The 12167-nt window shown below is 41.0% G+C and overlaps 1 protein-coding gene across 4 annotated transcripts in view; it reads right to left on the bottom strand.

The window, feature by feature from the left end:
* The window catches only part of DCLK1 (doublecortin like kinase 1), a 335395-nt gene that overhangs the window by 17358 nt on the left and 305870 nt on the right, over nucleotides 1–12167 (bottom strand). For all 4 annotated transcript variants that reach the window (XM_061171238.1, XM_061171239.1, XM_061171240.1 and 1 more), the window contains exon 16: nucleotides 4584–4697. In XM_061171238.1, coding sequence (XP_061027221.1) covers nucleotides 4584–4697 — 114 coding nt within the window. The remainder of the gene's footprint in view (nucleotides 1–4583; nucleotides 4698–12167) is intronic.

Raw genomic sequence — 12167 nt, 5'->3', positions numbered from 1 at the left:
CCCATTCTGCCCATGAGAGGATGCAAGTTGACCACCTTTCTTTCTGGAGAGGCTCATGAGTGCTTTCAAGTGTGGTACTGGCATGATGCTGATGACAGTTGCTACTACAAAATTCACAAAGGCATTTCAAAAACATGCCGGGGCACTTGTTCAAACTAAAAACTGCTCAGAAGATTCGGTATTCTGATTATAAACTAGGCTATCCCAGTGTTCACGGAACAGCAATGTGAGATTTTAATCTTTTTAAAAATGTACAGTTCATTTTATTTAGGAAAAAAAAATTGAAGTACACTTGCTGTTAGGAAGATGAAGGCCTGCATTTCTGTTTCAGCCCAGGGATGGCTACTCAGTAACTGGCTCTTTATTGCCATCTACAGGCAAAGTGCCCCATAACTCCGCATTTGGGAATGCCCCAGTGCAGAGGTCTCTCGCTTTAGAAGGAAGCTTCCCACTATCACAATTATTTGCACATTGATTAGTATGGATTTGTTCAATTAGACTGAAATGCTCTATTTGCATGACCAAAATGCAAAAGAAGAACTCGAAAGCATTAGGAAAATTGTTGGTTAAAATAATAAACAGCATTAAATGAGGAAAAATAAATTGGAAGTGACATCTGAGTCATCGGTTCTTCATCAAGCTGAGCAAATCTAATAACGCCTCCCTCCCATCCCTCGGCTCTCAAGAAGTCCGCCGTTAAAATGTCATCTCTAATTCCATTTTATGTCTATAAATTGCATTTTAATAACCTTTTGTTTCCCTGTCTCTGTTCTGTTCTGGGTTTCTTTGGTTTGGTTTGCTTTGGTTTTAATCCCCCGACCACTGGGAAAGGCAGTGGAGGAACAATGGACGCAGACTGTTGTAGTTCTAAGGACAGCAATGGGTTTCCACCTAATCATGTCACCTGACCTAAATGTCAGATACCTTTTCTCCTTCGAGAAGGACTCTATGATGCCCGTGAGCCTCCAGCTGGTAATTACTCTCCCAGCCAACTCGAGGACCTTAATATAAAGTTATCATTTGTCCTCTCTTTGGTCTTAATAATGTAGGGGGTGGGAGGAAGAGAAGTAAAAAATGACAACACGAACAGAAAACATTAAGGTTCAGAACCATGAATGCATGTTAAACTACACTCGTGTCACATAAATTACACCTGTGATTAGAGTCTGTTTGTTATGACAGTATGCTCTTTTCTCCTTTGTCATTCCGAGAAAGAAAAAGTGTCATGAATTCCTTTATGAGCAGATAGTGAGGTTTCTAACTAAGGAAAGAGAATTACCGGTTAAAGACCAATGATTTAATTGCTGATTTTCTGAAAAAACAAGCTGATACTCTGTTCTAAACAGTATATATATTTTCTAATTTTAAAGGGTGTATATAATTTACAAAAAAGCAGTCCTATAATAGAGGCAGTTTAAAATAAAATACATCATTTGATAGCCTCTGGGGAAAGCATTCATGCCCATGGGAAAAAATTCTGTCTGCATGAAATCTACGCTGAAATCAGGTTTTTTTCCTATGTTTATCAAATAGAAGTCATAATGGTATTATGTTAATTACAGAAATTTCTATCATGTGGGTGAATCAGTAATTATATTCCATTATTAAATTGTCAAATGATCTTTACAGAATGCACCATTTATGAAAGCTATTCCTTCTACCTCTCACTTACATTCTGTCTCACAGCAGAATATCGTTCCTTTGCAATTATACTTTAGCTTGAGTTGGGGATATTATTTAATGCCAGGGCTCCTTTATCTTGTGATGGTCCCCTGAGTCTAATTCTGTGCACTTCAAGAATGCGAACATGGCTATGGAGTATACATTGACTTATCCAGTGCTATTTTGAAAGTTAATAACAAAGGCAGCCAACCTGGCTCATTTCTAACTCCCAGCCCTGCCCTGCACCTAGTGACCTACCCCAGGTTCTTATGGAGGGTGTGGACATTTATGAGGGAAAAGCATTCTGGAGAAGATGCATAAATGCATATATTATGGCCGGCCAGCTTCTCCTGAAATACCCCCTGAAATTTACAGCCATATTCTCTTTCATGTTTGAAATATTAATGATAGTGGTCAACATGTGAATTGCGCTTTAGAATTGACAAGGCACTTTTTCAGATATTTCTCCAAAAAGTCAATTATTTTGAGCCTGAGTTAAGTTGATGATTTTTTTCACAACTTTGTAGTGGATAAAGAGATTAAATAAGCTTGCAACTAATGCACAACTCAGCATCACACAGCCCATTTTACAATTTATATTAACCAGTTGGTACAGTCTCCATAGAAACATGTTAGTGATGAACTGAGAAACTGATATTAAATTGCATTCAAAATGGTCCAGTCATAGAAAAAAAAAATCAGTTGGACCTTTAATCTTCAAATACTTACTGAAGTTTTTTTTGGAGATCTACTTAGATGATGTTTTAATAAACTCATATGGATTAGGTTTCAAAATTTATCCAGGTTTGATTAAAGTAGGATTTCCCCTCCCATCTGTGTTGTCTGTACATTGCAGAATTGCCCTGAAGTTCCTGCTCTCAGTCATTACAAGACTCCCAGAATACTGTGAACAAAGCATTCTTGAGCAACCAAGGCAAACTTAACCAAAGACTAGTTAAAATAAAAGACCAGGAAAAACGAAACAAAACCCAAAATGACAGAGGTGGAAAAAGCACCCTCTCTAGCAGTTGTAAGCCCTCAGGAGCAGAAAAGCAGTTCTTTTCATGGACAAGTGTGCTGGCAGTCCATTCCAAAAGAAAATTGTGGAAACAAACATTTTGGAATATACTTGTGTCTTACATGAATGATGAAAGCAGAGGAGAGAATGTCTGGTTTCCCTGAGAAGCACCATGAGATTGTTACTTTCAAAAATTACTGATTGAATATTAGCTGATAACAAAGAATGCTGACGATCGATGAAGACAGGAAGGACACTGCACTTCTACACTGAATTTCCTTAGAAAGAACTAAAGAGAGAGAGGGCCAGAAGAACAACTTGCAATGTTAAATCCCCAGTAGCGCTGAGGAGCATGGGGAGAGAGTATGCATTCTATTTAGCGCTGTCAGTGTACTCCTGAACCAGTAACTCATACTCATGTAACTCCTTGCTGAAAGGGTTCAATCAAAGAACATGAAACGCAACTAGTCCAGGAAAGTATATGCATGCATTCGTGCCACCTGCAAATTCTGGAAACTCCTATTAAATATTTAGTAACCCAGATCTGGGATTGGTTGTATCAAATAGGTCACTTAGTTATCTTTTGCTTTACCTGGAGTTCTAGCACCACCAAAAAAGAAAAAGAGAAAGAAAAGAAAAACACCTGTAGAAGTAGTTAAATATTCAGTATTGCTGACGAGCATGATGTATGTTTAGTAGCATAAATACTTTTAAAAATTCGAGATCATAGTGTCTAAGTTCTTTGTTTTAAAAAAGAAAAACAGCTCAAGTGATTTCACATTGAATATGCTGTTAAAATGTATGTACTCTGGGGGCTTCCCTGGTGGCGCAGTGGTTGAGAATCTGCCTGCCAATGCAGGGGACACGGGTTCGAGCCCTGGTCTGGGAAGATCCCACATGCCGCGGAGCAACTAGGCCCGTGAGCCACAACTACTGAGCCTGCGCGTCTGGAGCCTGTGCCCCGCAACAAGAGAGGCCGCGATAGTGAGAGGCCCGCGCACCGCGATGAAGAGGGGCCCCCGCTCGCCGCAACTGGAGAAAGTCCTCGCACAGAAACGAAGACCCAACACAGCCATAAATAAAAATAAATAAATAAATAATTAAAAAAAAAAAAAATGTATGTACTCTGAAAAAAAGAGGAAATTATTAAAAACTCAAGTAACCTGGGACTTGAATATATTTACTCTAGAATATGACACTGGGAAGTATGAGGTTTCATTATTTCTCTGCCCAATTTAATCTTTGCCTAGAGCTGCTATCAAATTGCATGTAGTGTATGTCTGCATGTATGGAACAGAAAAAAAAAAATCCTCCTGCAGCCACATCAACAAAATGGTAAATGTTAAAAGACTCTCCGCTTTGAAAACAGAAATTTCTAAGGAGCAAGAAATCCTGATTTCTTTGGGTGTTCACAGCAATTCAGTTTCACTGAAAATCTCACTGGGTAAGCGTCCTGCCATGTTTTTGGCTTTCGTTTACGTCTTGTACAAAGATCTATAGTGTTCCAGTCTCTCTCTGCCATGTCCTCTCTTTCAGCTCCCCTCCCCTCCCCTGCCAGGTCCTGGCAAAAGGACACTAGGAACTCTTTTTCTCAGAGCCCAGAAGTTTGCATTGGCACAGAGTCCAATGTGGGGGAGGTTTTCTGCTTTAACAAATAAATCATGAAATTAATAGATACTGCAAGGCACCCTGGAGGTGTTGGATAATGATGTGACTCCCAGGGAAATGATCAGCAAAAACACATCATATATATAAGCCCCAGACCTCCCCCAGTGCTTTAAATGGTCGAGCTGTCTAAAGAAATGACCCATTCTGCTGTCTCTGGGTGGAATCTCCTGAGTAATGCCCATCTCTTAGGTGGAGTGCTTTGAAAAAGTTATAGGTGGATATTTCAGATGCTTACTGCTATGACAGAAACTCCAGCTGCTGTGCTATTCGGTTTCGGGCCTGTGTTGAAATGCTTCTTTATCTTTCCTGCTACTGACAGCTGATGTTCATTTTCTGGGAGGCCGTCATCCTGGGAAAAAAAACAAAAGAAATTTAAAAAAAGGAGAAGAAGAAAAAAATGAGATAAATAGAAAATGAGGCCAAGATATTCCAGTAACAGGCAGTAATCTTAAAATTCATAACATTTCAGGAAGAAACCAACCAATGTCCTCTCATTAAACACTGTCATAGCAAGTACTGCTTCAAGGGCTCCTTCATTTCCACATTTGCTCTAAAATTAATTTGCTGTGTCTTCTTTCCCTCTGACTTTGTCCCTAAATAAAAAATTTTATTTCTGTTGTTGGTTTCTAATAAAATTGATTTCAGCCATCACTCTAGAGACATATGTCAAAGAGCAAGTTAATCTGGACAACCAAAAAAAAAAAAAAAATCAATCTAAACATTTTTTTTTCTAACCCAAGAGTTTTATCCTCTTAGCCCATCATACCGACCCAAAGCCAAGGGAAACTGACAGACCTGGGCTCAGACAGGAGCCCATAAATAAACTCAAGCTGGTGCCACAGCTACTCGATCATCCATTCTATAATCCCAGACAACCTTCCAGGTGGAAAGTTCTTCCTTAAGTTTTAAATCCTCCTTGCTGCCTTCATATCATCTGTTATTATGACATATTCTGCATTGGAGCTCATTTTAACTAAGGCTTCTGCTCTCTGCCTGAGCCATCTATGATGGAGACTGGACAGATTTCTCTCCTTTGCTAAATACTGTTAGAATAACAAGAATCAGAGTCATAAGTATGTAACACCACTTACTAGTGTGTGATGAAGAGACTGCATCATCCTTGAAGACAGAGAGTGTGTTTTGTTCACTACGGAATCCCCGGGTCTTAGCATGTACTTTGGCACATAGTAGATGCTTAATAAATATTTGTGGAATAAGTGAATGAATGAATAATTAAGTGTTTGTTACTATCTATTTAAACCAAAATTCCTGGCAAGACTTCAATGCCATTCATCATTTTCTTTCTCTCCTTCCTCTCCATGATTTTGCATGGAATTTCTTGGCTCCACCCAAGAAAATAAATTTGCTGCTTTCCACGCACAGCATGCTTGCTCTTTTACATAACCTGGTCTCTCCATATGGGATTTACTCTTTTTTTCAGCATTTGGCTGGACCAGGCACTACAGTAACTGATGCGGAAATAATAGTGGCCAAAAATACTCATGGGCTTTGCTCTTATGGACCCTGTGGTCCCTCTTTCTCTTCAAAACTTGGGTCCAAATCACCTGTTCCAGAACATTTTCCCCCTATTAAGCACAATCCATTAAAATTGTTCTTCCATAAACTCCTAATCCTTTTTTCATTATTTATATTTGCACTATTTACATTCTTTTTGGTGTTAGGTGATTGTGTGTGTGTGTGTGTGTATATATATATAAAACTTATACACATGTTTTTATATATATATATAAAAATGAACTCTTGCCCTTTTGTACCACATCTTCCACGTTTTCTGTAATCTTTAATATAAGCACTTGGCTCAGTGCCCTGCAAACAGTGGATGCTCAATATATGATATTCTTGGGCTGATTTATTTACGATATTCTTGGGCTGATTTATTAATGGCTAGAAGAAGGAACAATTATTATGCTTATTGAGTCACATCTGAAACCAAATCTAGAAGAAGGAGGCTTTCCAATGATGCAGAGTGTATTCAAAATTAAAAAAATAAAAATTCTGTATTGTGGAAACAGAAAATGAAGGTCAGTTAGGGTACCAGTGGGATGATATTTGGAATGGAAACAGGGTCATCTGAAGTACCTACTATATGCAGGGCTGCGTTGGGGATGGCAGGGTGGGGAGAAGAAGTGATCGCTGTCTGCCAGACCCTCACGGGCTAACTGGGAGACAAAGTTTGCACACCCCACGTCAAACAGTAATACAGACCAATAAGATAAGAAGGACCTGTTACCAGGCAGTGTGCCACATGGCTCAGCTAGAAACACAGGAGTTCAGAGGAGAGAGGATGTGTTTTCAGTTAGCGCAACTTCACGAGGAATATGGGATTCCAGCAGGTCCTTGATGGTGGGAGTGTACTGACAGGTAGAGACAGGGGAGGTGATGTTGGCGCACAGATGTGCCTGAGTGGGAAGCCACAAGGCATGTTTCCCAAACAATGAGTCAACCATTCCACCTCTAGTTAAGAGTTTCCATGGGAGAGTGATGGCGAGAAAGCTGAAAGAGAAGGAGAGAACTGGCCACAGATGAGTCCCCAGAACATCTGGAGCTGGAAGCCTTGGTCTCAATTAGGAATAAAGCAGTGCTCTTTAATAAGAGGGGTGTAGGGCTTCCCTGGTAGTGCAGTGGTTGAGAATCCGCCTGCCAATGCAGGGGACACAGGTTCATTCCCTGGTCCGGGAAGATCCCACATGCCGCGGAGCAACTAAGCCCATGTGCCACAACTACTGAGCCTGCGCTCTAGGGCCTGCGAGCCACAACTACTGAAGCCCACGCGCCTAGAGCCCGTGCTCCGCAACAAGAGAAGCCACCGCAGTGAGAAGCCCGGGCACCGCAACAAAGAGTAGCCCTGCTCGCCGCTACTAGAGAAAGCCTGCGCGCAGCAACAAAGACCCAACACAGCCATAAATCAATAAATAAAAATTTAAAACATTTAAAAAAATAAGAGGTGTGTAAGTGCAGGAAGTGTGAAGGACCACCCTCCCTTTATTCACTTCCCGACTCTACAAGTGAAAGAGAAGTCGCAGGATAACCACAGAGAATTAGGATTATACAGTCTAGAGTTTTAAACACAAGGGTGAATTCAATGGCGTATGTAAAACACTTTTTTTTTTTTTTTTTAATGGTGTATGAAACAACAGCCCTTGGAATCTAAATTAGACTTTGGGGAGGAGTTAAACATTTGACAAGGGATGAAATGATGTGCCTTTACTGAAAGTCTTACAAGTGTCATATCTCGGGCATAATTTGGGGTTCTGCCTGAAAGAAAGGGGGCAGCCGGATACAGTGGTGCCCCATTGGGCCTCACTCCCCAAATTATACAGGTACTTCTAGTCATCTCTTAATAGAGCTCCAGGCTACGTAAGGCAAAGCAATTTGTATGAGCTTTAGATTATAAAATAGTAAGGAGAGAAAAGGGTAAGGAGGGGAGCAGAGTTAAAAGACAAAGGCACGGAGAGGAAGGTGACATGAGATAACCATTATGTGGCTAACAATTTACATATACGATCTCCTTAGTCCTCAGATTACCTTCTACAACATGCATTGTTAGTCCCATTTTGAAGATGAGCAAACTGAGGCTCTGCAAGGTTAAAACATTTGCTTAAGGTCACAGGGCTAGAAACTGGCTGAGTCAGGCCTGAAACAGGTTGGAACTCTGTGGTCTTCCCACCACACTGCATTGCATTGTCAAGGGCATCAGGGGCATTGGTTACTAAAAGAGGTCCAGAATTGTGAAATGGAAGGATGCAATGAGTCATCTTTTCCATGATGAAAGTCACACAATGGTAAGGAGGATTGAATTTGGGGCTGAAAAAAACAGAGAATATTTGGACAGGGCTTTAATGGAGCCTGGGAAGCATTTGGACAGAGGTCAGTAAAAGGGGTGCTGAGCACTTCAGGGGGCCCACAGGAATGTAGTTAGAAATTAGAAACTTCTCTGCCCAGGAGATGCTGGGCATCCACTCATCTGGGATATGGGAATGTGGCCCATGAAGGCTGGGGCTCTGGAATCCTCTGCGGAGCAGGCAGTGCCAGAAGGCCTGGCTGACACAGGGTGACAGGAAGGTGCCCTGGCTCACAGTGTGGGCCTGTGACTGAATGAGGGCAAATATGGAGGAAACAAACAGTAGGGACTCCATCGGAGCAGCCTCTACTTAACTTCCTGAGGGAGAATCAGCCCTTACTGCAGTCCCATCTCTTCACATCCCCACCACTGCCATCTTTGCCAGAAATTTCCCTTTACCTGGCTCTTTTTTTTTCCTGCCTGTTTTCCAGCTAAAAGCTGGCTCTCTCACCAACCTCATAATGGACTCTGTTACCATTTCCCAGCTCTGTCCTGGTCCTAATCTCCTGTCAGACTCCTAGCAACTCTTTCAGATGCTGGGGCCTGGGGGTTCAGGCCTCCAGCTTTAAATTCTAGTGAAGGTTTTAGCTTCCCATGGGTTATTAGTTCATGTTGAAGCAATGAAAGTAGTGAAACAGTCCTTACAAGTTGCCAGGGATGCTTTTGACATCATAAATCTTAAAACATTTCAGGATTTTTTTTCCCAATGAATTAAGGTGCCTCCGCCAGAGAAGGTAAAACACATACACACAAGTGCGCACACACACACAGACAGACACATAGACACACAGACGCACACACAGACACACACACACACACACCCCCCAGCAACTAAAAAATCTGCAGTCTCTAACAATTTTGAAGGCTTTGAGCATAATTGGATTAAAAGACAAGCAACTGGCTTAGCAGGGCCCTAATCTCTACCTGAGGCATCCAGATTGATGATGGAGATTTAGCTAACTTACTATCTTGCATCAATAAAATAAATAGGGCCATTAAAAACATACATTTTTATATATACATCTTCATCGCCACTATTGTGAATAGATTATGTGCCAAAAATGTGCTATGAATTTTCCAAACGTGACAAACCTGGCAGTATGCTACAAATAGTTCTAGTATTATTACCATACATTCTGGTGTGTAGTCTCCGGGAGTAGTTTCTGAAGTTTGACACGGGCTGGTTGTGGTTTGTTGGCGGTTTTTGATTTAGAAATCCCCATCCACTCCTTGGCAGAGCGTTGCAACTGACAAGAACAAAACTAGTTTGCAAAATGGAAAATGAACCCTCCCAGCTGTCTGGAGGAGACCTAGCCTCCTGGTCTCCGCTCCGCTAGCGGATGTTGGGGAGGAGCGAGCTGTCAGGAGGGCTGGGGGGCTCGGTTGTGAAGTCATTCAGCGGAGTGAATGCCTCTCTTTCCTCCAGAAAACCATTCCAGGGGTCATGCTTTAGAAAACCCTCCTCCCTTCATGGAGTTTTGTTTTTGAATCATGGATCTGGTTTTCAGTCTACTCATTGCCAGACTCTAGTATTAATAATAGCTGTAAATTTATGAGAAGCATGGCAGTCTTGAGCAGTTCACTACCAGAATATCCCGACTTCGTTTTAAACAATCCCAGGTACGTTAGCATACTCTCCAGTAGCGGGTCCATTTCACAGGCCAAAGTGTGCCCCCTCGACTCTTGTTAACCTTCCCCAGCTGTGAAACATCCCAAGATTTCTGAATCTCTTAGCTTGGCTCTATGTATCCTTTATGTCTACAATTCACTCTGCTCTCGGGGAGAAAATGTTAAGTAAATTAAGATCCACCTTAGAGAAAGGAGAGGGTAAGATGCCCAAATGGAAAGTGGAATTCCATGTCATCATTTACAACTTTATTTATAAGTTGTACATACTGATAAGTGGTTTTATTTATTATTACAGTATCATTGGGGGTTCTCTTAATTTCTAACAGCAATTAGAGGAATGCTTATATATTTTTGTATGGGTAGCACTGATTTTTATGAGCATAGAATAAAAAACATATTATCTAGGCTCTTGTTTTTTCTTCTTCCTTGGGTTCTTTTTTTCTTGTTGAATATCTTGGCTTAGCAGTATCTTCTCAAAAGAGTAGGTACGTGAGAAAAAGGAGGTAAAATAAAATTTAAGGGCCAGGAAGATGATAGTAAGTCTTGCACCAGCTAAGTAACTACACTTGACTTATTTAAACCAGTCCTTTCCAGTAGGACAGAGGTTCTCTGTATTGGTCTCACATTATAGTCACCTGGGAGCTTTTAAAATTCCCAATGCCCAGATGCCTGTGCACATCAGGATCAGAATCTCTAAAGGCAAAACCCAGGCATCGGACCTCGTGCTAGAGACCCCACTGAGCTTCGTGCTAGAGACTTCTTTGAGCCTCAGTTTCCTCATCAGGAAAAAAACTGAAGGTAAAACACAGATTTGTAGAATTATAGTATTGAGATGGACCTTCAATCTATGGTATGAGGAGAATAACAATGGGATAAGGTAGATCAAAACTTTGAAAATAAAAATCCAATAATAGTAATCTATTTGAAATAGATTGCTGATAATTTAATCCTAATTACACATCAAAAAAAAAAAAAACACTTTGGAACTGTCATTTAAGCTTATGAACTTAATCACTAACCTGCATTTTCTACCAACAAAGTATCATTTGGGGAGGAAGTGACTCAACCTTCTCCCTAATCCCTGGAATGATCCAGATATATTATTACTGCCTATTCCACTCTCATATGATATGTGCCTAAATCATATGGTTCTCCACTATATGAGTAATAAGGTAAATAAATTTAGCTAGGGCAATTCCTGTTGGTACTTTGCAGCTACCTTAAGAGATGGCTGTGACACTGGAGAATGCAACAAGCTGATAATCACATTATTTACATGGAGTTCGGAGCACACAAACAGGATCATTTTTTTGGATGAGGGGTTTCCACCTTAATCAAGTTTCTCACACACCAGCGTTGATCACAGTTTCCATTTCATCAGCTTGTAGCCACAGACGATGGAGTTTCGGCCTCCCTCAGACTCAAATTCACCAAATATTTACCAAGTACCTACAGCGTATGAGCACTTAAGACTGTCTGCTCAGGACTTTCAGATATAAAATCCTCTCTCCATCCTCATAACCTGAGAAGTTGATTCTATTATCTCCCATTTCACAGACAGAAAAACAGGTTCAAAGGCGTGAAATGCCTGTCCTAAGGTTACCCAAGGTGAGCTGGTGCTCCTTCTGGGGGTCTGCATCCCTCTCCCAGACACCTGGCTGCACGCTGATGCTGCCTTTGTCCTTCTGGCTGGTTAGAACCATCCACTGAGAGGCCTCACTCATGGCTCTTCCGATAACAGAGCAGAGGTCCAGGACACCATAACAGAGTAGAGGTAAAATTCATATATATAACAGAGCAGAGGTGCAGGACAGAGCAGAGGTCCAGGATACCAAAGAGCACTGAGAGTGCATACAAAATCAATGGGGGCCTAGAGGAAGCACCTGGAGTAAGGTTAAAGCAAGTGACTTTTGCTGACTAGATTTTTCTATTCTGTTGCCCTTGTGCTCTGCTCTCTGTTTCATGAGACTGACTTTTCAATTCCAAGTGTGCCAGGTGAAAAGGGCATCGTTTATGCGACAGAGAAAATTAGGACAAATGGGAACGTGGGAAGAGCTTTCTGACGACTTCCTTAGGGCTCATACAATTATTATTACTTTTCCCCCCCTAGGTAGCACCCTCTGCAGTGATCAGATATAATTTGATCGCCAAATGCAACATGTCTTGTTAAATGGGCTTCCTTTTACATTCCTAATTTATTTATTTTGATTGCTGGGCTGTTCATTTATTGCACTCGGAGACCTCAACAAACACTAAATGCTGGTTGTGAATGCTTATATACATATTTTTTTCATTTGTTATTTTGAGATAAAGAAAATAATCAATTTT

The sequence above is a fragment of the Eubalaena glacialis genome, chromosome 16 (assembly GCF_028564815.1).
Source record: "Eubalaena glacialis isolate mEubGla1 chromosome 16, mEubGla1.1.hap2.+ XY, whole genome shotgun sequence".
NCBI classification, from domain to species: domain Eukaryota; kingdom Metazoa; phylum Chordata; class Mammalia; order Artiodactyla; family Balaenidae; genus Eubalaena; species Eubalaena glacialis.
Note: the sequence above shows the minus strand (reverse complement) of the source record. Positions and strands in the feature narration are given on the sequence as shown.